Raw genomic sequence first — 27,327 nt, 5'->3', positions numbered from 1 at the left:
CAGAAAGAAGCTGATGAAATGCTGCATGGCAGTTCTGTGCAATCGTTGCAACTTTACAATCACTGCAGCTAATTGTTCAATGCACAGTTATTTGTGTCCCTTATACCACATTAAGTTCACGTTCATTATCACAACCACCGCTTTAACATTTAGGTGGAAAGCTGCTTGCTGGCTTATACTTTTTATTAATTATTCTTATTTTGTTCGATAAGCCTACGTGGCGCCATAAACCAGCGTCGATCACGAGTGGCGGTGGCAAGTATGCTCAACTCAACACCACAACCGGCGAGCTTCAACAGTCAGGTTTCCTGCCTAGTTAGTTTGTGTTTCCTCGAGACGACCGACGCACCTGCAACTTCTTCCTGTGTCTGTTGAACGACGATATACCACACGTGTTATTCCTGCGTTTATGTGCTTTTTGAGGGCAGAGTTGAATGCTATGCAGGATACTTATGTGCCGATACCAAGAGCGTCAGCGCAACCCCCGACATATCTGTAAACTTTCTTCATCGTGCTTACAGCCTGTAATTCTAACCGCCGGGACACTGCGGTCGTATACTGACACTATGCATTACGTCGAGAATGACGCCGCTGCAGGATTAGTAGCGAACGGCCCACCTCTGGTAGTCGTTAGTGCCACACTTGTTTTGGTAGACATGCAAGCAAACGCTCCGTTATCCTCTCGAATATTTTGAGTGTCCCTACCACGTGCTAAAGCAATTACCTGTGCACAATGCCTTTGTTCTTCTCCTCAATGCCGCTGCGCACTGCATTGGCCTCGTGCTTCACGCGAAAAGGCAACACGCAGTTCGCGGTGACCAACGCCAACACCGATGCCGCGAGGCATCGGTATTGGCGGCCATGTGAAAGTGGCGATCGCCACTGTCACATTGGCGCCGAGCCAGGCATTGAGCCGATTTAATTCTTCCGAGTAACGCCCGGGACCGCTGGCGTCGCTGCGCGCGGACACGTAATCATGCGCCTAATTTCATATTTCGCGCGTTTTCTTTTTGAGGCGGAAAAAAAATAATTACACGAGACATAGCGCACTGAAAACAACTAAATCGGGTGTTCGAAAACACAATCATTACTTTTCTATCAAACTGCGCGCCCTAAATTGAGTAAATAAAAAGTTCGTTAATTAATCTAATCTATTTATCGATAATTCAATTGTGAAGAATTCTGGTGCGTTACGTCACTGCTGACATAATACCATTGGTTGCGTTCTCGTATAGTCTATATTTTATATTTAAGACCTTGCCTAACGTTAGCTGGGACACCCTGCAGAGCAACCCTGTGAGCAGTGACACTTTAGCGACTTGAATAATGCTCGTCTTAATGTCATGGCGAAGAGTCAATAACATGTTCCAGTAGAATTACGTTGAATTCCCTATCGCTGAAGCATCTCATTATTTTTCTTGCAATAATTTCGCTGATCGTAATCTCCGACATGAAATTTCACTGCGATTGTTGAATTCAGAGATGGTTGTTAGATGAAAATAACAGGAGAGTGGATTTTTTTTTTTTTGCCTTTCTGGTTAGGCATTTAATTCCACTATATTAGAGCGATGCATCTTCAGGTTTCACCCCTACGAATGCAGTCGTGAATCAAATTAAATACTCAAGCTGGCTTGGTTACACCAGTCGCATAACCATGTTCTTGACATACTGTGCTGTGGCGCAATCCACTGTGAGCAGGAACACCGGCTATCGATGAGGTTACACAGACATTCGACGCAACCGTTCTCTCTAAGGATAGCTGTTCCGCGCCAAGTACAGAACTGTAGTTCGCTCTAGGCAATTAAAAACAACCTCCCGACGACATACAGCAGAATGTTTGGAGTAACATTTCCGCCTCCTTTATCCCCGGTAATGACACCATCTTATTTGATTTCACAACTCGGAGCCTGATCTCTTCAGCACGCCGAATAATACGAGACTTTCGCTGCACCAGAACAGTGTGGCGCAATTTGTTCTCTCGTTACCAGGGGCATGCCGCGTTGTTGCAAATGACGAGAACTTTGTCGAGAGAAGCGATCCACAATTATCTGCGTCGGGCCCTCTCTCTACTTTTGCGTCCCTCGCATTTTTTTTCTCTTTCATGCTTTGGCTTTGGCGTAACTTTAAATACCACTTACCGCACTTTCCTCCCGATGAAAATTGTAGTGCCGAGGCAGTCGTGAAACTGGAGACTTTGGCATGCGTGCGAATTTACCTAATGAATATACAACTTTCGTTATGATGCCATCGCGAATGATAAGGGAAAAAAAAATGACGAACCAGAAGATGTTCGTGCTTTCGTCTTATTAATTTGGCTTCATACGCAAAGGCTTCGGAATTGCGGCCCCACTAAGCTTTCATTATTCCGCCTCTGAAAGCGATTTTTCGAAAGGAGCGCCCACGAGCGAAGCGGGATGAATTTCTATAGCTATATCCTCATAATCTGGAATTACCTTACATAAGCGAGAGAAAAATAAAACCAAACAGAGCATGTATCCCAGCAGGCTGCGCAGTATAGGTTATGCGTTACTTAATAACTTGATACTGCCATATATTGAAGAAGACATTTTTTTTTTTTGGGGGGGGGGGGGGACTAACGAGCTAAAAGCGCGCTTCTGTTTCCCGTCATACGCGCAAACTATGCTCTCAAGGCAAGCGTACACCTTCCCCTTACAGGGTGCATTGAATTAATGGAACAGTAAGCCTCATGCAAATTACGCAATTGCAGCCGTAGCTTAGGGGACAGAGGACCGTGTAAAAAAGCTATAAACTTGCTTGTTTTTCCAAGGTGTTTCAAAAAGTATATTTGGGCACACACACAAAAAAAAACAAAAAAAAAACAAGGAAGCAAAGACGTGAGAACGATTTTGCTATCACATTTCCAGCAGGTTATTTCCCTGTTTATGACGGTTTTCAGTGCCTGTTTTCCCGCAGTTTAACGAAAGCGCTGCATTCAATATCCGTCAAAAGCTAGCCCCTTTCAACTTTCTGCAGCAGTTCCCTCTCGGTTTACACCACACATTCAAGCCGCGCACGCAGCGAAATTTAATGAATATAATAAAACAAAATAATAGAAGGGAGGCTGAGTATAGTAGGTGCGGCGTTGTGATCCCTATAGGACGTGTTGAAGAAAACGTGAGCCAATATCACACGACCAGGTTAAGTGCGGCAGTGCGTCGGCTACTGGCCGCATCGGCATCTGGAATCGAAACGTTTTGAGTATATGGAACATTCGCCGCATCTGTATTGAATTAATTACGAGAAAGTCAGGCGTGAAAGAGCAACGCACTTGTGCCGCAGACGTCCGCAGCCGTCGATAACTTAAAGAAGGAACACGTACAGACCTGCGCAGTCTAGCCCACGGGGTGGTCTGGACTATCACATTCCATCCTTCTAATGATGCAAACGGCAATAGACTTGGCTCTATTCGCTATTTTCGCTGCTTGCGCTGCTATTCTTTTGCCTTTTTGTCGGCATCCTCTTCCGTTTCTTCTAAAGGTATAGTTCTTTGTGCGCAGGTGGCATTTAGAGCCAAAGCACGCCGTCTTGGCAGTCTCTAAGATATTAATGCCTCGCTGCTTTGTTCCGCGGGAACAACGGCGGGCTGGCACTGTGTTTTCGTGGCATCGACTTCACTACCCGTCTCGCGCTTTCCGCTTCCTTCTGTTTTGTTCTTGGCAGGACGCGCCAGAGAGACATTGCACACTTGGCTGTTGCTTTCCTGCACTACGCTCTTACCCTTTGTTTCTTTAGTTGCGTGCTGCTGGCACTATGCGGGCCACCACCACATTCGTTCATGCACGCACAATGCCTGAAGGGAGACGGCAGTAGGAAGACCAAACTGTCAAGAAACGCTTTTTCGCATGCGCGGTAAGCACAGTCGCGAAGAACGTGTGCGGAAGTTCGAACAAGCAAGGTATCGGTGTTCTCTCGGGAGCTCCTCACGGCGAGGAATTACCCACGTCGAAACACGCCTTGTAGTGCGGCTGCAAAGCACCGTTAAGAAGCTCGCCGCAAGGCAATAGAACAAACGGGTGCATAGGGAGGACAAAGGATATGGGGCCAGTTTTCGATTGGCGGTCTTTCCATCGGGATCCCGCAAGAAGGTGGCTCCTGCAAGAAACTTCGATTTCCGCCAGCGAAGGAAGCACCCTGTAGCTTTCGGCTCTTCCTCGGCGTAGCCCGCGGGGAAGTACCGAGAGGCTTTGCAGCGACGCGGATCGCATGTTAATCGGCGCAATCGATTGCTGCGTGCGCTTTACTTCGCGGACCAGTGTGCCCACGCGTCGTGGTAGTTTACAGGCGCTAGACGCACACGCCACATTCATATGGAGAACGTATGCGCTGGAGCCTTTAACACCCCTGTTTCCAGAACCTTAGGACTCAGCTCAGGGTCACGAGGACGCCGTGTTTCGTAGTACGCGTTGAGTTCCAGTGAGGTCATGACCTGCAAGCACACTTATCTCGACGCTCGAGTGCATGGGTGCCTTTAAAGGCGCAACCGCATGTTCAGTGCTGGACTCGGCATGACAGCGCTCGAGCATGAGAGCATGCACACGAGTCCGAGCATGGCCGAAAATTGGGTAAGGCAGGAGTCGCAAGACCCACCAAGCTCAGACAAAGGTGAGCGGTTGTCGCCAGTGACTGTTGGTGGCCCAGACGTCCTCAGTAGCACAAAAAAGATCCCATGGCAGAACTTGTTTTCGGGCTAGTAGATTCACACTTAAAACAACAACCGTAGCAGCTATAACATGACGGAAAAAAAGAAAGGTGACACAGACACACCCGGTCACCTTTCTTGTGTCCTTGTCGCTAGAGCTACCGTTATTGCTGTATAGCACAGAAAGACTTTTCGTGAAACTCGGAAACAATCGCAGCACGTTATCTCTAGCTTAGGTTTCCTATATTGCTATAAGTCCGAGCATCGCCACCGTTGTCGGAGCAAGAAATGGCCTTTTATGCGCTTATCCAATGACTGATCGTCAAATTAGCAAAATTGCAAGTAGGCTGTGAGAACTGCGCGGTGTAAAACTTGCTGTCCTGCACAAAACTCGTGCGCAGAAAATCTGCCCAATTTTCGCATTCTGCTGTTGTCGTAACTGCCGCTGCCGGGAAATGAATGCCAGACCTCGGTGTCACCATAACGGGTGTAAACATATTGATATTACCGGTGCTACCGCGGTAATGTTTGTTCACGTTTCTGTAGCTATAACCAGGACACCATACGGAAACATACACCATATACTCACCTACCGCAATGGCTCAGTGGCTATGACGTTGCACTATTAAGCACGAGAGTGCGGGTTGGATTCTCAGCCGCAGCGGTCGCATTCGGATGGAGACAGAACGCAAACAAAACGTTCGTGTAGCGCGCGCTACGTGCACGAGAATCCTCGTCGGCCAATTCCGGAGCCCTCCAAAGCTGCAGCTCTCGTAACGCTTGTTTCGCCACAGGACGGCATTAACGCCCTCAACCCTGAATCCTAAACAATACTCGCCACCAGAATACTAAAAAAACGCCAACACCTTGCCCTCTGCTGTGTGACCAAAAAGCATATCAGCGGTAAGGCACATGCGTTTGTTGTGCAGATCGCATGAACATTGCCTAGAGCGCCGCAGAGGTCCGCTCTGTACCAAACGAAGTGAAACCTGACTTTCGTTTCTTTTCATGTCGTGATGCTCACGTCTTTGCAGATCGTATGTATGCGCACAAGCACGCATATAGACAGGTTTGACGCACCCTACAGTGCAGTGTGTTCCAGATCTGAGTTCGCCGCATTCAGCACCAGTGACGAGGAACTTGCTAAACTGACTCCCGGACAGCTGCACGTCTAATAAAAAGAAAAAAAGAAAAACAAGTACATGGTGTAGCCACCAGCATCATAGAAGGAACTTTCATCAGTTTTTATTGCTGTTCCATAATAATAATTGTCATCAATGTTGCATACATTTTCTTTGCCGCAGTGCACCCGCTACGTTTCTGTGAGGAGTGCTATGACACGCTAAGACGCGCATGATATTCCTGACAAAAAAGTAGCAGCTATCAATAAATGAAACTCATGCGAGATTGATGACGACTATTGTTGCGGGACAAAATTACACCTTAACGGATGTATAGATTTTAAGGGTACATGCTACGCGCTTCTGTCGTGCAAAACTCTTTCCGCCATTTCTTTTAGGCCTGATATTATAGAGCGGATACAGAGCTTCATTATTGTCCGAATCAAACTTGCGTTCCATGGCGAGAAACACTGCGTCCGCACTGAGTCCTCTGTGCTGTCCTTGGTCAGTTTTTCCGCAATGTGCTCAAAGGAAAGGCGTCTGGCGAAGCGCCGCTGGACCAAAACCGGAAATTGGATGTTTCCGGTGTGTCCCGGAAGAATCTTTCCGTAAAGGAAACAGGCCGACTGTGTTAGACTATTCTGCGGGGGCCTTGTTTCTACAAAGGCTGCTGTCGATTTGCGACATAGCTGGTCCCGTGGTCAAAGTAAGGCTCGCATCGTGCAGCAACGTGATTCGCTGGACGTTTGAAGCGGACATTTTTTCTCCCGAATGCTCGGCTTTCATCTCGCGGCGCATGCAGTGGATAAAATCGGGTGACCTTAGCCACGCTGTAACGAAGTACAGGACCGCTCGGACTGATGAAAAGACGCGTTTGCTGAACAGTAGAGCAAGTGAATGGTTGTCTGCATATTAAACGACGGATTTGTACGGGCATGTTACGTGCCGATGGGCAATTTCGGAGTTGAAGTGAAGCTTTGATGTGCACCGACTCCTCCTATAACATTGGCAAGTACGTGCTGCGCTTATCTTTGATCTAGCCTACTGGTTTTCAACATCCGCTTCTTCCACACTGATATGTATAGCATACATATGTAGTTCTCACTGCTTCGATTAGGCGCCCATGACGTCGTCTTTCATGTTCAGCATATAGACATTATTCAACATCACAAACAAAAAACGCTGCTGGGATATTATCATTCAGCCTCGACCCCGTCATCTATTTGACCGGTCCAAATAAAGTCACTTCTCTCTCTCTCTCTCTCTCTCTCTCTCAGCATAAAGGGTAATAGAGGCCAACACCGTAATTGAACCCCGGCGTTCGTATTGAATCCGCAAAGCACAGTTCGATAAAAAAAACATTGATAATGCGCGTTCATGGAAACGTCGATGTAAACATATACACGGACTATTCCGTTATTAATAAATTGAGGTATAGACAAGTATAACAAGCAAAAAAAAAATAAAAATAAAAAGGCACCATTGGAGTGAATTGGTGCGGGAATTGGGAAAACAAGGAACCTTATAGCAAGAAGGCATTGTAGAGAGAAAAAAAAACACATCACCACCGCTTTGCATGGCGTCTTTATTCTGATTCCTTCACGTGTTCGAAAGAGGGTGCCTCACCCCAGTTTTTGTCTTATTTATTCCTTTCTTTCCAAGAAGCGATCAATCGAAGTGACAGCAGTGAACTTACGCAAGAAGATAATCCACAGCAGACAGCGAGTCGTGATGGCTACAAACATTGGCGAAATGAAGAAGACATTACGAAATGCAGGTGAGCTTATTAAGCTCCTAGTGCGTACACCCGTGCTGATGGGCTTAGACGTAGCGACAGTATTAATAGCAGCAGTATTGAATAGCTTCGACATTGACCCTGCTAAGCACACCGTCGTACGTTTGACAAATAATTTTGACGGGGACAAAATGAAAAAAGTCCGTAAGCTTTCAGATTTTGGCTTCCCTTTGAGAGAAACGTATTTATGCGAAATTAATCCTAAATCTTCTGCTACGGCGTCCATTGTAGTCGTTGGCGTAATTAACTTTGAAGTGCAAATCGTGTAATTACTGTACAGAATGACACTTCATTCCTACGTGACCCGCCACTGTAGTTCAGTGGCTATGCCGCTGCACTGCTGAGCTCGAGGTCACGGGTTCAATCCCGACCACGGCGGCCGCATTCCGATGGAGGCGGAATAAAAAAAGAAAAAAAAAAGTTCGTGTACTTATATGCAAGTAAACGTTAAAGCACCCCAGCTGGTGAAAGTTATTCCGGACTCCCCTACTACGGTGTGCCTCATAATCAAATCGTGGTTTTGGCACATAAACGAGCATTTCGCTTTTGCTGCCGTTTCTGTAACAGATAAAGAAAAAAAAAGAAATCTTTCTGTTTTTACAAAACCGCAGAATGTACTTACTGTTTACTTGCTACCTCTTATGCTCGACGTTCGTACTCGCTCCACTCTCCGTATCACATGCTGAAATAATAGCACACTGAAGGAATTTTTGCAAAATCATACACAATAGCCTGCCGTTCCGTGCCTGCATCCGAGGCGTAGCAATGAGCTGAATTTGCTGATTGACTTCTACTTTACTAAATCAAAAGGTTATCTTTGATGTCTACGGGCCACTTGCCATTCATGCACATTTCTCACGGAAGTTACCTGACGGCAAATAGCTGCCTTTGCCGAGCAGCTCGGGAAGGTATTTCCGTGTTTGTGTGTTGCAGTGTAGCCTTCGCCCACTCCTTCTCCCCTCTCAGCTTCCGCTCACTCTCTCTCCTGCGGTCTTAGAGCGTCTTTTAGAGCCTCTTTAAATCGTCTTTAGAGCGTGTTCACAGCGTCTTCTGCACTTAGAAAAGTGCAGAAGTTCAATTTAGGCCATTTAGTTCAATTTAGGCCCATTAATAAAGCGTAATAAACGAAGCCACAAGAACTTCTGAAGCCCCAAGCACGAAGATGAGACAAATCCGTGTACTACCCGTCATTCCCATGGTGGCTTAACGACTGCAGCCCCAGAGTTCCCTCTAGTAATTACAGCGGGAAATTCTAGGGCGACGATAGCCCACAAACTCCAGCCAGTGGGCGATCGCTTTGACCCCGAATTTCTCGCTAGTAATATCTCGTACGCGCATGTACACCCTTGCAGGAACAAAGATATTCGTTCGTAAGTGTCCTTTGCCATTGACTGGTCGGTCGCTTTCGCTAATAATATGTCCAGAACCAGGATTGGCCGAAATTTTCTCTTAGGAATAATTCTAGCGCAATACGTTTTTTTGCGAATATGGCCCCTGATCTTAACAGGGGAAGCGGCGATTGTTAACGCTACCCACGCGTCCTGTTACCACTCACTTGTCGTTCTCGGGTGACTTTGTCAGTCGTCAAACGTCGGCTGGTTACCGTAAGCGAACCGCGAAAAGAAGAAAAAGGAAGAAATGAGCATACACGGCATTGCTATCGATTTCACCCCAATGCTGATAGGAATCGATGAGGGGTATAACGGGTAAATAAACATTGTACTCGTTATCTCCGTTCGTATTAAAAATCCGTTTCAAAACATTTATTCGGGTATATAATCCTTCAATGGTATCGCACACATTCCAGCGTGTTGCTCAGGTTTAAAGAAAAAGGCGTTTTGGGGCTCCTTATTGTAGTACATCATAGCGATGACTTTCATTTAGAAACTCTTTTGTGTGTACTTATTTCTATTTGCCCCGTGAATGCACAGAAAAAAAAACGAATATTCATTGGCTGTTGTGTGCAGCTTTTTAGGTATTGGCGGCACAGGTTGTGAAAAACGCACAATGTCGAAAAATGGAGAGCTTATGGACGGAAATGCACGCAAAAATGACTTGTCTACCAATGTGGTGCAATGTTTTTTTTTTTTTTTTTTGAAGAAAGAATTTTAGCCCAGAAAAAAATTTACCAGCCCTTACCCTGTCGAGAAAATGGGGGTAAGCGAAGCTTGCGGTGCGTGTATCTGACCTTCGTGGTGATTTTCTTGCTCTCTCTCTCTATATGTTTTTCTTTCTCTCTCTCTGTTTCTCTCTCTTCCTCTCTCTCTTTATTTCTTTCTCTCTTTCTATATCTCTTCCTTCCTTTCTCTCTCTCTTTCTTTCTTTGTCTGACCTTCATGGTTATTTTCTAAATTTCTCTCTCTCTTTCTCTCGGTCTTTCTTTTTCTCTTTATTTCTTTCTTTCTTTCTCCCTCTCTCTTTCTTTATTTTTGTCCCTGGTATGTGTCATTGAGCTTGGACCTCTTCTGCACTTTCGCCAGAATTGGCCCAATTTTCAGCGTGACACCGCCACCACCACCACCACCGCCGACACTTGGTGCCTATAAAGCTTCGCTTAAAAAAAAAAGAAGAATGAACGCGTTTAAGTTCAAGGCGACAACACAGCGTCAGTTTGCCGTCTTCGACTTGTCCGCGTATTCTTTTTTTTTTTCAGCGCATTTTTTTTTTCGTGGAATACAATGGAATACAACTCGTACGAAGATACACCCTATTAATTTCATCTGCTTAGTATCTTGTCACTATAATTTATCTAACGAAAAATAAAACAGCTATATGATGAGCCAGGTACACCTTCAGTGGCGGTTCAGTGGCTATGGCACCCTCCTGCGGAGCAGGGGCTCACTGGTTCGATTCCAGACGCGGCGGTCGCATTCCCGTGGGGGCGTAATGAAAAAGAGGTCATCTACCAAGTCCTGGGTGCACGTTAAAGAACCACAGGTGGCGAAAATGAACTACGGCGCGTCTCGTGTAGCCCCTGTGCTGCTTTGGGACATTGAACCCCATTCATCGTCATTATCAGAGCCTGGTACAATCTGTTATGATTAGCGCGCGGCGGCCTCTTCTTAATCTTGCGGCGCCACGGAGACGTCGGGTTTCATGGCGTAGCAGAAAAAAGCTTGGTGAGCAGCGATGAAAAAAATAAGAGAGAGAGAGCATAAATGTTTGATGTTTGTGCGTGTTTCACAGGTAACTGGCGAATCTCTTACCATGGGATGGATTTTACGAGCATCCCCTTTGAAGCAGGGGATCAAGCCATCAAGCCACCGAGTTCGTTCTTGTGACAAGTTTGCTTCGCTTGTTCACCGTCCTATGGATTCGTGGTTCATGTGATCCAGTTAAAATCAGCCCTCGCCATTACATTCACCACTCTGTGTTGTGACCGACGCTACTGCATCTGATAAGTGGTGCTCCGATGAAGCGATCGGCGGAAGCTTTCGCAAGGCTAGATCCACCTGCAGCTAGTAACCCCCCCCCCCCCCCCCCCCCCTCTTTACTATTATCCGCCTATGCTAACAAGTCATGGAATCGGACGAGACGGACTAGAGGTATCACTGACATTATAGTTTTGTGTTTCTTCTCAGAAGAAAATTGCTCATTCGCTTCTGCAAATTTTTACTCTAACCAATGTCGCACGAAAGAGTGTAAATATTTCGCCATCTATCGCTTTACCAGCTGCTTCGCATTATGGACGAAACTGTAATTTTTAAGAGAACAATGACGATGATTCCGGACATATTCATTACGGTTACGAGCTCATAACTGCTGGTGGTGTAAAATCGAGAATGCTTACTGTGACCAAACGCATGCATTAGACAAAGTGCACTTGACAATCCCTGAGAACTACCGATTTGAACAATGCTTATTGTGGTGCGGATGGTCCGACCAGAGCATTGAATGGTTCTGTTCTGTCACTACTTCGGGTAAAAGCCAGAAAGCCTTTTATTGCGATAGCAATTATATGGACACTCCAAAGCAGGATTTCTGCCGTCGGCGTCGCCGTCGCCGTTCGCCGTGAGGTTCCGTATGACGTCAACGGCGATGAAATCGTCGCCGCGCTCCGGACGCTGTATGTGCGAGTGAAAGGGCGCGAGGGACGCGCGCTTTCACAGGGAGCGAACGCGCGTCGAAGAGCAAACGCGCGTTCAGCGCCGTGCTCCCTGAAGAGCTGCAGAATTAAGCGTCTCTTTTCTCCTTTCCATATATAGAGAGCAAACGCGACTTTTTCCTTCGCGCAAAAAGCTTTTGGGGGGGGGGGGGGGCGGGAGGGAGAGAGATTGGAGGCGACGTTTAGTTGCGGCTCCAAATGCGTATTTATATAAAAACGCCGCGCGCGTTCGGTGCGAACGCGGGCAAAACGCCGACGGCGTCGACAACAGTTCTGCACGATGCTGGTGCTGCTGCATGTCCAAGTTTATACAGCTGATAAAACTACTATCCTTACACCGTATAGCTCTCTACTAATTTGCTATCGCAATTGATGCTTCGCCTTTCGGGTGAAACTGCGACAATTTTTTATGCTGCCGTGACCACGTAACCTTTATGTAACGTACGGGTCAAAATAAGAAGAGGAAGTGAAGAGAGAGACGAAGAAGAAGAGGATCAAAGGAATGAATAAACCTTTATTTGAAAAAGTGACTTGTCAGTCAAAGTAGGAGGGTCCCTTATTTCAGGAACCCTCAACAGGTTGATCAGTCTCGGATCCTTTATTTTACATTTGGCGCAGCCCGACAGGATGTGGATAGAAGTACGAGTTGGTACTACTACAGCGGGACAACGGTACGTCACGTCATACCAAGCAGAAGATGAAGAACAAGTCGAAGTCCAGGAGACAGCGACGTCACCGAGCCTGCTCCAGTTCATCGCTAGTAAGGCTAAAGTCACAGAGGCGGATCTCGTCAGCCGAGGTATGTGGAGGATCAATATCAAAATGTCCGACTATGAAAAGCACTTCAGACAGTTATCAAGTAGCAAGCCCTTTCGAAATGACAATAGCCAGGACATTGCTATACTTATGGAGCAGATGTTGAAAGTGCAGGCATCACAAATTGAGCAACATGGACAATTGCTTGCTATGCTAACAGAGACTCTGCGCGCTAACAATGGTCCCAAAGCTGAATTAGTGAAGCCGGACATGTTCGATGGGACGTCCGCGTCGGCAACCACTTGGCTGAAGTTCTTTGAATACGCTTGTGAAAAGAACTGCTGGGTGACGTCACAGGATAAAGTGCAACATATGACACCGTTCCTTGTACACAATGCCAAGAAATGGTATGAGCTCCGCATAACAGGTTACCAGGACGACACCTGGGATCACTGGAGAGCAAGTTTTATCTCGGCTTTTGATCAGAACCCGGTCGACCGATGGGACAAAGCTATATTTTTCAAACAACGCTCAAGTTCACTAATTGACTATTTCTACGAGAAGAGACGGCTGTTGCTGTTAGCAGATCCTACTTTGCCTGAGTCGTCTATTGTACCGTTAGTCATCCATGGTATGACAAAGGAATGCCAAAGGCAAGTGCAAATAATGCCGCCCAACACAGTTGAAGACCTACTGGGGTGCCTTAAGGACGTTTGCCATGAAGCACCTGGGCCCGTTGCACAGCATAATTGGATCCATCCAGCCAGAGTTCATCCGGATAATACAGTGACAGCGATGACAGCATCCACCAGAAGCGCAACTTCTGACTATTCCCCTAGCAACCGAGACGTCAAGGAGACAAAAAATGAATAAATGTGGGTGCACAGCCCCACCCGTGTAACCAAAACGAGGCTGTCTACTTGATTCGATCAAACGTTTTGCAAACTGCACTGCTTATTAACGGAAAAGAAGTAAGTGCTCTAGTCGACACAGGAGCTTCCGTGAGTCTGATTAATCAAAGCATGGGGAAGGCAAATGATATGCGGCAAGGTAAAGTGGTAATGGTTAAGAGCTACGATGAATCATCTCGAACACTGCATACCTGGACAAGAGTCAATATACATTTGGCTGGGGAGGACTTCACAGTAGAAGCGTTGGTTATGCGTGATGTCGAATTATTGTTTATACTGTCAAAACCCGACATGAAGAAGCTACGAATGAACATTTCTTGGAAAGATGAAGTGACTCTAGACTCCCTGGTTTCAAGTGTCCAGACACCGCCACAGATGAGGACTGCCAAATGCACTAAGGATTTTGGACACTTTTTCGCGAACTTATATGCCTCGATACATATCCACCTGCAGCTTCTGTACCCGAAGTACCTTTCCAACTTCGCGACACGACTATTGTGCGGAAGAGAGCCTACAGGATTTCTCATGAAAAGAAAGTATGGCTGAAACAAGAGCTGCAACAAATGCTGAACGCTGGAATAATAGGGCCCTCAACGTCCCCTTTTGCGTCTCTTATAAGTATTGTTCCCAAAGAAGATAGTTCACTGTGACGTTGTACTGATTATAGGCAAATCAACACCCAAACAGAACTGTACCCATTCCCTATGCCTTCGATCGATGTTGTCATGTGATCAAATATAGTACTTAGCACTGACGGCAGCGCCGGTCCTTCTAGTGGTGAAGCTCGCCTCCTATGCCTGCGTTTAGGAAAGTTATGTTTTCTACTCATTTGCCTTCTCCAACGCACAGACCGCCCGCTCAAGCACGCCGCACCTCGTTCTCGCTCAAGTGATGATTGCGAAAAATTTAATGCTTCGCTGCCCTTGTAACGCATTTGCTTGCTTTTCGCGCTTCCCTCGAGCATCTATAATTATGATTGCTACATTTGCATAAGCACTGTACTCCGAATAATTACGGCATTTGCCTGCGTTCTTGCATGTAATAATTTCTGTGTGGGCTTCTTTCTCAGGCGTCATCGTATCTGCGCGTGCAAGATAAAATGAACACATATATCCCTTTCGTCTCCAATTCATCGCTTGAGCAACTAATGGCACGTGGATAGCCGAGCCCTGCTGCCGCCATTAACTATGAGCCAACTTCCTTGGCAGAATAACTAGCTAGCTTCAACAAACAACGCGAAAAAAAGTGAAACAAGGGGAGGCGAAAAACAAATAGAAACGATAGAAAAGCAAGAACAAAAAACGAAAAAAAAAAACTGGTTGATCAATGTTAGTGCCTTGTGTATTTTCTATGAACTGTTGTTAGTGTAGAATCGTTGAATGTGACCCTGGTAAGCAGCGATTGGTGAGTGGCAGCAACGACGAGTCAGAGGCCGAGGGCGCGCCAGTAATTTCTGCAGCTCCCGAAAGGCACATAGCTGACTTGAAATGTACCGCTCTAGCAGTTTGATAGCGTGTTTTGTTTTCTTACTTTCCTGCGGGTCATTGCATTACTGAGGACTTCGATCTTTAGCATACGATTAAGCTAATTATTCTTATTGGGTGTTCTTTCTTAAAATCCTTCTCGTAAATTTAGTTGCATTGCTTGCAAAAATGGGTGAAATGAAAGACGCCATTTTGACGGAGAGCTTAAGTGCTGGTAACTTAGCAGGCAAACAACCAATGTCCAGACCGCACTTGACCATGCGTTATGTGAAGAGGTGCGGGTGATGACAGAAACTTTCACGTAGAGATGTATAGAGTTTCAAAGGTGGATTTGTAGCTTTCTTTCAGTTTCAGCTTAAGTTTATTATCCATTCAATACAATGATTACGTAAAAGGTATGCGGACGCGGGTTCTAATCTCAACGACTTCAACGGGACCCCCCGTTGCAGCCGTTTTCGAGGTATCGTTTTCGAGTTATCTGATATAAGGCTCTACCTCTATCAATACGCGATCTCGCCACTTTCGTGGTACTTTCTTTAAATGCTACAGCAGTTAAGAGTATGAATTTGGCTTTGTTCTGTGCGACCTTTCCATTACGCCGCGATGCCGCCATCACCGCTGTCATTATCCTAGTGCCATCACGCTACCACCTTACTCCCACGACATGGCGAAGAAAATAAGCTCTTTGATCCCGGCCACCGCAATAGGGAATGAAACTCATGCTGCGGCAATGTGCAATTAGGAGCACGATGCGCTAACAAAACACTCACTCAACTTTACTTTTTCCTTTCTACGGAGAGAGAGGCTCTTTAATGAATCCTGGAGAGATTTGCATGGCGGCACGCCTAGCATGCTAGTCAGATGGGAAGGCTGAGAAAATGAGATGCTACGCCCAGTGCAGGTCACAGACACACAACGTACACAAAACAAACCGCAACGCGCAACATACAAACTAATGGAAGCCCAATGTATCTCAAAAAGGTTAAATGTAACTTTGTTGCGCGGAACGCACAGGCAGCGCTAGTTCGTGGGCCAAGTACACGTAGTAGCCCAAGGCACGATAGTCTTTGATGCACAAGTATATTCAGCGATGACTCGGGACGGTTCTTTCTGCTTTGAATAGGCTGAAAGAGCAGTTTAAATGTCGTATGTTTTCCCGTATATGTTGCAGTCTGGGCACATTGGCGTTCTCTTCCGTTTAATTTTAAATGTGAAGTATTCTGTATTGGTAACATTGAGACGAATATGGTGTACACATGGCAGATCGTGCCTGTTAAAGCCACATGGTATGCGAAAGAAAAATGAAATAATTTCTGGGGTTTTACGTGCTCAAATCCCGACATGACTATGAGGCATGCCGTAGTGGGGGACTTCAGCTTAATTTTGACCCCCTGGCGTTCTTTAACGTGCACCTAAATCGAAATATACGAGCTTTTTTGCATTTCGCCCGCATCGAAATTGGGCCGCCGTGGCCGGAAGTGGAACCCGCGACCTCGTGCTTAGCAGCGCAACGCCATAGCCGCTAAGCCACCGCGGCGGGTGCGGTTGCAAAGCTCGCACATATATAGGGTCGTAAGTGCAAACAGCTCCGTGTACTGCTGCTCTGAGTCAGCTCAGATAGCCCGCCCTGAGCTCTATGCAAAACAAAACACAAGACGTGATCCGTCACTGCTAGAGAAATGCATTGGAAGTTGCTCTGTATTGTAGCTGTGCACTGAACCAGCGGCGCTGTCTGCACGTATACGTCGCCTGATACTCCGCAGTGAGAGAGAAGCCACTGAAGAGCCACGCCGCCCTGTATCCCACAGGTTTTCGGTGTGCTATCATTTGACATCAATGATAAGGAGGCCATTGGCGCGTGGCGAGTTCAGGGATAAAAAGGGCGCACGTGAGTCTGTAAAGACGAGTCAGGAGCTCACTGGCTGTCTTGAGCTGTAAGTGAACGCTGTAAGCAGTGCAGCCAGCGCTGTGGTAGCGTTAGAGGTGCTGTGGCTCAGCTTCGAGCCTGTCACAGCTATAGCAGATTCAGTTGTTACCAAACCATCAGCGTACATGTGACGACGTCATTCGTAGCAGCATGAAATGTGTTGTAGCTTAAAATAGTTTATTTCTGGCTCAGGAGTTCCTGTTTTGCTTTTATGCCTGGTTTGAGAGCTTCCAAGGAGGCAGTAAAGGCGCAGAAGGACTCTGGTATCAAGGCGGCAGCAGGTCTTACTTCGTAAAGATATGCGCCAGCAACAAAATGTTCAGGGACACTTGAAAGTCTTGGACGCTTGCACATGAGCACAGCTTAACTCCTGGGTTTGCTGAATTGGTAGTGAGAGGCACCTGCTTTTTTTTTTAGTGTTATCATATTTGATGGGCCGGGAGGTTAAGACATATCCTAAATGCTAAGCGTTTTCGCTTGCATTCCTTCTTAAATCTTCAAGTAGGCTCGGGAGAGCTCATGCTGAGCAGGAAGGCTGTATTGAAGGAAACTTTCGCGGAGAACTGTATACATTTTAAAGAGGGAGTTGAGCGAGTACCTGCCAGCACGGCTCGAAAGCTTGCTTGAAGATAAGAGCAAAAGAGGCAGGCTTCTTTAGATGTCATATATGTGCCGACCATGTCTGCTGTTCATCGAAAGTCACATGTAGGCATTTGTGACTGGCAACATAGGTTATCTGGGTGACGAATATACCTTCAGGTCCTCGCACAGGATGTAGCCGTAAGTGATATAGCAGCACACTTTTCTGGCAACATTTTAAGCTATCGTTTGCGCAGGATATTTTCGATGCAGGTGGTGGCTCCTGGAGCATGCACGCAAAACACGCATTTTGCGGCACTAACTTCATTTGCAGATGTCATCTGCATGGAATGCGGATAACTAAAAATTTTTGAGTAAATGAGGCAAATGTTTAAAAAATGCGAGCTTTAATATTCCACATTGTGGTACTCCACGCGACACTTTATACAGAGTAATTGTAGTCATTTTTTAGTAGACATATAAATAGTTCTTCTGTCAGAGAAATAGAGAGAAATTAGATGGGAAGATAAGCAGGTCAATCGCACCATTAGAAAACTGTCTATAAGCAATGAGGCGAAGTGCCGTCCACGTGAGTATATAGACCAGAATATTTTACTCTCAAACCTGACTTTAGTGCAAGCGCGCTTAATCTCGACCACTGTCACCATCTGTCGGCACGGCCCGCGCAGGTGCTGTGGGTTTGTGACGGGACAGATGACGACAAAGCCTTGACGAGTGACTACGGGAGGCAAGTATGCGGTAAGAACAAGCTGAGCACTATCACGGCCGTTTGTTCCGCGAGTCTCCGCAGCCCCATTAAAAGATGGCGGCCACCTATAAGCGATCAATATTCTGGTTTATAGATAGGAAGCGTGCTGCGCAGAGGTCCTTTCGTCAAAGTGGCGCCGCGGACAATTATTGCGAGCGTACAACAGACGGCGGCATGAAAAGCCCGCAGAAACCTGGTGAACCAAGAGCGCTTTCGAACTCGCGTCAATACTGAGGACAAGGTGAGAAAGCGGCCGCTCAACGAGCTCGAGTAAGCGCAAGAGATGAAACGTGTAGTATACGATTGGGGCGTTCCACAGTTACCCCTGTAAGTATATGAGCTCAATTACATCAAAGATTCGCGTAGGATGACTGTGTTCGATCACAGCTGACGTATTTTTACCACGTAGTGCGTATTGAAAAGAGATTCCAATATATATATATATATATATATATATATATATATAAAGTGTCTCGGTAAAGAGAGCACATTCCCGCGCCTTACAGATACGGATACCATTACGGAAAGCCCCTGTCCTTACCTTGCAAAGAATACCCCCTGTGTTCTTCAGAAATGGCGTTTTTAGTCCTTCGGAAGCGGTACACTGAATAAACGCAACGCAATGAAAAGCTCTACGCCGAAGAACTTATCTTTTTCTTTCGACTGAATAGGGGGCACGCGACATTCAGGAAAATATCTATAGTTCGCCCTATTGTTGCTCCCAGGAGATTTTTTTCGCCTAGACCGAAGGAGGCGCTCTCACTAAACATGGCGTAGCACTTAAGCCCTCTGGCAGTGCTGCAGGCGGAAGTTGATGCGTGCAATTGCCTTTGTGCGTGATCGGGCGCGTTTGCTTTTCTGTGCGTGCATCGGTGCGTGCGTGTGTGAAAAAAGGTCGACCTTTCGGCAGCACCGCTCAAATCAGCATTGCATCTTTGTTGTACATTCTTGCTCATTTTTTTCTTCTAGTTTTCACAGTCACAATGCTTTTCAAAAACTTCCTCTTTTTTTATTCGCACTGGCTTCTAGGGGCCTGATGTGTGCCCCTAAATGTTTGACGGTCTTATTCACATAACCTGTAAAATAATGGCATAAAAAAGCGTTGTGTGTGTGTGCTCTAGCTCTTGTTCCCAAGAACACTAAATTGTGTGCAGCCTTGCTTGGAAAGGCAAATTAGTGGATGCAACTGCATTGGGGCTTTTTGGCGGCGTGTGCATTGTCTCAACTGGGAATTGGAGGGAAGTTTAGGCTTCATGATCGACCCGACGTCGGGGGCTTGATTCGCGGCCGCAGTCGCATTCCATTGGGGGCGCTATGCAAAAGCGCGCGTGCAGCGTACTCTGAGTGCAGGTCAGCGCAACCCCATGTGTTCGAAAATAATCTTCATCTCATCTATACGGCATCTCTCATCAGGGGCCGAATTCACAAAGCTTTTCTTTCGTAAGTACTCTTTGCCATGGGCCAAGAACCTTCGCTAATAATATGTCCAGCATCCGGATTGGCTGAAATGTTCTCTTACGAACAAATTTAGCGTAAGAAGGTTTTGCGAATTCGGGCCCAGGCGTTTAGGTGCTCAAGTGTTTTAGAGGTGTGTACCTAATCGCACGCCATGACTTCTGTCAAAGTGAGTGCTACCAGCTGCTTTCTCTTTCTCCCCCACCCACCCACCCACCTTCTTTTGCCATCTGTTGCCACCTCAAGAGATTCGTCTACACTGTATCGACGGATCGAATAGCACAATGCGTGACTCGAGCGTAATACACTCGTACCTTAGGTTAAATAAAGGACTAACAAAAACGAGAAAAAAAGAAAAATGCAGGAATGCTAATCTCATACGAATACCTGGATAACCTGCAATGGGAGAAGAAATGGGTGTAAGACAAAAGGTAAAGAAACCGGGAGTACAACACTACATGGGAAGCACAGCCCGCGCGCGAACTTCAAAGTACGCTGAAGTGTTGTAGGCAGTCCTTAAAATCAGTTGATCGAAGAAAGCGCACCGTTTCCCGAGCTGTTAACGTGGCGCCGATACTGGGTTGTATATCTTCTGTTCCCGAAATGAATGCTTGCGTATTATTCGCGTAATCGGGGGCTGCCCGCACTGCACTCGGTGCATCCCGAACATGAATTCATTCTGCGAAACAGTCTGCTCCGCGTCGCAGAGCACAGTGGCGTGAAAAATCTCTCCGCACTGACCTATGTAAACTTTGAGGTCGTAGGAGACGCCCAGGGGGCTCCCCTGGTACGGCCTTGCCGGGTGCAGGCGCACCGAGGGCGGTGCCTGCGGCGAGATGCGGAGCGTCAACGGGTAAGCGTCGCTGCCCAGCTTCTTGAGCAGGTTGCGCTGCAACGGCGTCAGCTCCTCTTCGGTCGCCCCGGTGCCGCCGCCGCCGCAGCCCAGCGCGCGGCCCGCCACGCTGCCATCGGCGCCGCCCGCGGCGCCACTCGTAGCACCGCTCGTCGACGGGGCGCTGGGCTCCGGATAGACCTGCAACACAGCACCTTGTTCAGGAAACACTGGCCGCATGTACTACGCAGCTGAACAAGGAATATATACGGTTAACCGCGGACAGCGCTTATGAGCAAGGCTGTACCATACATAACGATAGTTGTACTTGCGATCGAACCTACGATCATTCCATTCCAGTTTTCCAACAGCTACGACCATGGCCTCTTGGCGCAAACGAATACTTGCATTGGGCGCTGAAAAGCGCCGACGTAAACGCCGATGGTTTTCCGTCGGGGTCGTCTGTAGTGCAGGATACAGTAGTGCTTGCACGAGACGCGGTGCCTGCACGTCTTTATGTGAGTCGTCGGCGCGCGAACTTTATTCCGCGTCTCCTGCTATAACACCTGATCCCTCCCGCATACGTGCGCGTCAAAGTGTCAGCGCGAAATTGGAGCGATCGCCAATAAATGGCTATCACCTGTAAATGGCGTCATAATTAGCGTTTATTAACGAAATAATGTCTAACTGTTAGGCGGCGAGTAATCAATTAATTATCAATGAATAATTTATTTAACGTGCCCAGGAACAACACTAAGGTCTGTATATAACAATTACAACATGAATAACAACAACTACTACTACAACTACCACTAACTAAATAATAATAATAATAATAATAATAATAATAATAATAATAATAATAATAATAATAATAATAATAATAATAATAATAATAATAATAATAATAATCAAAATCAAGACAAAATCACGATAAACGTTTCATCCGCTTATGTTTCACTTGTCCGCCATTGAAGAACTGTCCACATCTCAATTTCTCAGTGTCCGCTACGCGGCGGTCACTCAAGCATTCGAACGCATGCAAGCACGAGCTCGATAATGGCAGGAATTGTTAAGCACCACCGCTCACCGAAATGGCGCAAGTGCATTAGACTCGTCATCACCACTTCCCTTTATCATAAGGTATGAGGGAAGCAAACGGGCACAGTGATGTGACATACGACCACGGACAATAGGAGCACGACAGCCCCTTGTCGCTGCCAGTAGTTTGTCAAGAAGTCCGCTGGCAGGTGTGCAAGAGAGTTCCTTTCGCTCGTCGAGCATCCAAGAACCCATCACAAGGGCAGATGTCTTAATAGATCACGTCCAGGAATGCGGCTCATCTCTCTTGCACAGCGCTCCAAGTGACGGAGGGACGGGAGCGTCGCTGAGGGAATTAACGATCCGTACGAGTTGGAATGCGATTACACAAGTGCCATTGCGCAAGGGCATCCCAACTGCGCTTGCATAGTCATCGAAAGCCGCAGCGGGTCGTGTGTTCCTCTGGCACTGAATTCGCAAAGCTTTTCGATTGTAAGTGATCTTTGCCATTGGCTGGCCGCATTCACTACGCATATGTTCAGCCTCAGGATTGGCTGAACATATTACGAACAATTCTAGCGCAAGAGCTTTTTGTGAATACGGACCCTGAGTCAGCTGTTCCCGAATGCGATCGAACGGCTCATCGCGTACGTCACACCGGAGGGACTTGAAGAAAAAAAAAAGTTTTGCTTTTCTTGAAAGACACTCTGCAGCGCAAAGCAAGACGCACAGAACGCCGCTGGTGACAGTAGATCAGGGTTATTGTTACTTCGTGCCTTAATTGAAAATAGTTGTGCCTCCCGTTGCCTTATTCCTAAAGCTGGCTGCATAAACAGCCTAAGCAGTGAGACAACAGGCCGCACAGCTTGCCGTAATCATTCTGTCTTCGTCTGTCCTAGAGAGAGAGCTCTTTAATAAATCCTGGAGGCGGGTTGCCTGGTGGCATGACTATAACATGCTACTGTAGACAGGTATTATGAAAACTGGAATGATAAGCACTGCGCACTTCAGAGATACGCAACACACACAAAACGCACCACAACGCTCAACTAACTAAAGTACCTCATTGAGACCAGTAAGGAAGGTTAGGTGCCTTCATTGCGCGAGATGCACAGAATGAAAGAAACCGAGCTACGGCCACGATCGACAGGATAGAATATTTACACTACGTCCATAACTGCAGCGGCGGCTCATCTATGTGGCTCCTCAGCCTTACATACATATTGTTACGGGGAGAATATATATACAATGGATATATTTACAAGGCAAGGCGCACAATGCTACAGCAATCGTTCAGGAGAGCGCGTGCACCAGAAAGCCACGCCGTCGTCGTCGTCCAAGCACCGACCACAGGATCGCCGCTCGTGACAATATAGTGTCTGTGGACCGGCCCGATATGTAATAACCCCACAACGGCCTCACACGTTTCTTCAGCCCCAGCATCGCCTACAACACCTTTTCTTGGGCTTACCTGGCTTCCTGGTTTGTCTATCATTGGTCCAGTGCCAAAAGCTGCATTCAAGTCAAGAAACACGAAAGTGCTCCTGCATGAGATTTCCAATCATATGTCTTAATTAACTTTGTAATGGAAACAAGGAGACTGTCATGCTAATTTTACTGTTTTATTTTCCACAACAACAACAACAAAAATATTAATTTTAAATTTTAAGATACTATAGCATGAAAATTAATAATAACGATTAGAAGTCATTTATTATCTCATACTTAAGTAGGAAAATCCTATTTAAGTATTCATCCTTTTTCTACCCACTGCCGCCCGATTCATGGCCAATCCCCCATAGTAGGTTGTGCTATATATATAGGCACCAAACCAAACCAAACCCGGCAAAGCCACAATAAACCGATAGAGTCACTATGTCTACGTAGAAAGATTACATTGGCGTAGTCGAGGTCTGGAACCTGCAAATGAAGATCAAGTTCGACATCACGTGCCGTGAGGGGCGACCCGTCATCGTGGGCTTCCAACCGGATGGTGAAAGATACGTCGGGCTGCCGGAGGACACCACCACTTCGAGTCTTCTGGAGACGATTTACCATGTAGCCGGAGCCTCTGTAGATGACCTCGTCCCTCAAGGTAGTGTGACTGTCAGCATGAATCTTGATAATTTGGATGCTTGTTTAGGAAGAGCCCCACCGACCCGGGAAATGGAGACGTCAGCTAATTTCACTGATTCTAAGACAGAATGTATCATTCGTGCATTACAAGAAATGCAGACGATGCACATGGCCCCAGCGGCACGTGAAATGCAGACGCCAGAAAATTTCACTGATTCTAAGACAGAATGTATCATTCGTGCATTACAAGAAATGCAGACGATGCACATGGCCCAGCAGCAGCAGCAGCAGCAGCAGCAGCAGCAGCAGCAGCAGCAGCAGCAGCAGCAGCAGCAGCAGCAGCAGCAGCAGCAGCAGCAGCAGCAGCAGCAGCAGCAGCAGCAGCAGCAGCAGCAGCAACTCTTAGCACTTGTTGTTTCAGCTGCTAATGTGAGAGGGAAGCGCGAAGACCTTTTTGCGAAACCAGACTGGTTTGATGGCACTTCATCAGGCGTAGCTTTTTGGTTAGATTACTACGAATATGCCTGTAACAAAAACCAATGGACAACCGTTGAAGAGAGCATACATAATATGAGACCTTTTCTCTGTGGGAACGCACGGAAGTGGGTTGACTTGCAAATAGCATCGCATGCAAACACTACTTGGATGGAATGGAGGAAACACTTCTAGAGTGCTTTTCAGATGAATCCTGTAGAGCTCTGGAATAGTGCTTTTGTCTACAGGCAGATAGGCACTAATATCAAAGAGTACGTTTTTGAAAAGTGGCTGTTGCTTCGTACTGCTGACCCGACATTGGCGGATTCTTCTGTCATCGCTCTTGTTATACATGATATGACTAGACATTATCAAAGACAGATTCAAGTGAGGACGCTTACTACTATGGATGAATTGCTACTAGCACTGACGTATGCTACATATCCGGAATACCGTGCACTTGATAAGGAGATGTCGGTCGGCAGAGGCGATTACCGTGACAAGAATACAGCCACATCATTGGGGGCAGCAGAGACTAGCACTGATTGTAACTGACACTGCAGTGTGACGCCCAATGTACAGGGTCAGGACTTGAATGAAGAGAAATGCACTGTTGAGGAAACAGTATTTCTCACGAAGACAGGCATTTTGAGTGTCCAGATGCTAGTGGATGGCCGTACTTTCTAAGTTTTAATTGATACTGGTGCTTATGTAAGTTGATTCAACGAGAGCCTGGTCGATGCTGACAACATTGTGCGTGGGAAGACAATTCGTGTCTGCGGCTACGATGGTTCTTGCCGAGAATATAATAGATGGACGTCAGCTTACCAGGAGTTTGAAGGGGAAAAATTAAAGGTTGACGCATTGGTGGTGCCCAAAGTCAATTTTGATTTTATCCTATCAAGACCTGATATGAAACGCATGAAGATTGATGTCCTCTGGAATGATTTGGTCACCATAGGAAGAGGATGTCACGAACTTCATATCGCCCAAAATACTGATCGTAAACTGTCTTCCGCAGAGGATGTACCTTTGAACTTTTCAGAGCTTTTGTACATTGGCTCATACCCAGAAGCCACAACAGCCATTGAGGTGCATTTCCTCTTACGCGACAGCACTATAGTTAACAGAAAGCCATATAGCCTCAGCCATGAAAAAAAGATATGGTTAAAGGAGGAGCTTCAGGGAATGCTGGAGGCGGGAATAATCAGGCCTTCTACTTCGTGTTTTGCCTCGCCTATTACGATCGATGGTTACGAAAGAAGATGGGTCATTTCGCCTCTGCACAGATTATAGAATAGTAAACAAGCAAACAGATCTATTCTCATATCCAATACCGAGAATTGATAAAATAATTGACAAGACAGGAGGATTCCAATGGTTTTCCCGCATTGGCCTATGCAAGGGATACCACTAAGAGAGGGTACCAAGAAATTTACAGCATTTTTTACCCCTTTTGACATATAAGAGTACAATAGGCTGCCGTTTGGATGTAAAAACTCCGGATCATGGTTTCAAGAGATGATGAACGATGTGCTAAAGAACTTCATCGGGAAATTCTGTAATGTGTATGTGGACGATATAATTGTATACTCGAAAACAAGGGAAGATCATGAAGAGCATCTGGGAAAGGTCCTCGAAGCCCTCAGCACTGCTAGACTCAAGATAAAGATTAAGAAAAGTGAATTCTTTTGCAGGAAAGTGGTATTCCTTGGAAGAGTATTTGATGGAAGAACCTAAGGAGACTAAAGAGGAGATCGTTCAGCGCATCAAGAAGCTGGCAAAACCATATGACATTCATTCTTTAAGAGTGTTCCTTAGGCTCACAGGCAAGTTCCGCGCGTTTATAAAGGACTATGCGAGAAAAACTAAATGTCTCACTGCCCCGACACAGAAAGGCATATCGTTAGTATGGTCCGAAGAATGTGAGAATAGCTATCTGGAACTTGTAGAAGCCATTTCTTCCGATCCTGTGCTGACACTCCCAGACTTTGATTTGCCGTTTGAACTTTACACAGACCCTTCTCACTACGCTGCTGGAGATATTATTTATCAAAAAGATGAAAACGAACAACCTGGCCGGGAACTCAAGGTCATTAGATACTATTCTTGTACATTCACAAAACCGCAAGAAAACTACACGACAACGGAAAAGGAAGCACTAGCCGTGGTAATGGCCCTAAGATACTTCAGAAGCTATACCTGGAAGGCAAATACTTCAAGCTCTTCACTGATAATCAGGCATTAACATATCTCTTGGAGCTCGCACTGCCAAAGGGCAGAATAGCCCGCTGGGTGAGCTAGATTCAACAATTCAGCTTCGACATAGCGCATAGGCCAGGCCAGAGGCATCAGGACGCTGACGCATTATCCCGACTCCACGTACCGCAAGAAATTTCGAAAGGAAGTTTTAACTTGATGCAACTCTGGGAGGGTACGCAAGAGATAGAGCTGCGCAAGGGAAAATTCTATGTTCCTGAAACAAAAGTGCCCACAGTCCTGAAGTTATATCACAGCAGTCCACAATCGGGAGGACATGGTGGATTTTGGAAGACCTACCACAAGCTCACTAAGAGGTTTACATGGGAAAACATGAAAGCAGATGTTGCCAATTACGTCAAAACGTGTCATGAATGTCAAATGGTTAAATCAATCTACAAGCCTTGTGGGAACAGAAGGGTACTGCCAGAATACTCAACGATCCCATTCGAAGTCATTCATCTTCATTTTGCTGAGCTCAAGAAGAAAGGTGAAGGCGTTAGAAGAACTCAAGCTTTTCTGGTCACCTTGGATGAATGCACGCGCTTTGTTGCCGCCGAAGCTGGAAGAGAAGATGTGAACTGCCTCATATGTCTTCTCGAGCGGGACTTATGACACGGACCTGTGATGTTTTGTAGCCACCGCCATTCTTGTTAACAGGAGGCAACTTCCGCTTCATGCCAGATTACAGACGGATGAACGGGATGCCCCTCTAACTTACGAATTATGACGTAATTGCTGGTTGAATGTTTATACTTTGTGTGCACTTATTAAGGGAGGTGTCAGGAACAACTCATAATTCCATGCTATGTTAATTCTGTCTTTCTGCCCCTGATTCTGTGTTAATAAAATAAAGCCGAAACTTACCCTAAGTGAGATGCGGTCTTCGCAGCATAGCTTCATTTGTTGTAGTACAAGAAAAGGCCATCAGTGCATATGCAGAGGAACACAGATACGTGCATGTACAACAGGATACATGCGTCCGTCTTAAACCAGTTTCTGCGTATCCCCTTGTTCTGCATAACCTGAGATGCAGTTTCCTTGTGTTCTCCAAAGTCGCTGACCATAAGCAGTTATATTTGT

At 46.4% G+C, this 27,327-nt stretch overlaps 1 protein-coding gene across 1 annotated transcript in view; it reads right to left on the bottom strand.

Moving 5' to 3' along the window:
• Window positions 1-27,327, bottom strand: part of LOC119436158 (phosrestin-2-like) — a 336,154-nt gene that overhangs the window by 41,460 nt on the left and 267,367 nt on the right. Inside the window, exon 5 of the mRNA XM_049656422.1 lies at window positions 20,304-20,595. Within this exon, the coding sequence (XP_049512379.1) occupies window positions 20,304-20,595 (292 nt within the window). The remainder of the gene's footprint in view (window positions 1-20,303; window positions 20,596-27,327) is intronic.

Source organism: Dermacentor silvarum, chromosome 1, assembly GCF_013339745.2.
Source record: "Dermacentor silvarum isolate Dsil-2018 chromosome 1, BIME_Dsil_1.4, whole genome shotgun sequence".
Lineage (NCBI taxonomy): Eukaryota > Metazoa > Arthropoda > Arachnida > Ixodida > Ixodidae > Dermacentor > Dermacentor silvarum.
The sequence above is the reverse complement of the archived record's forward strand: the minus strand, read 5'-3'. Positions and strand labels throughout refer to the sequence as shown.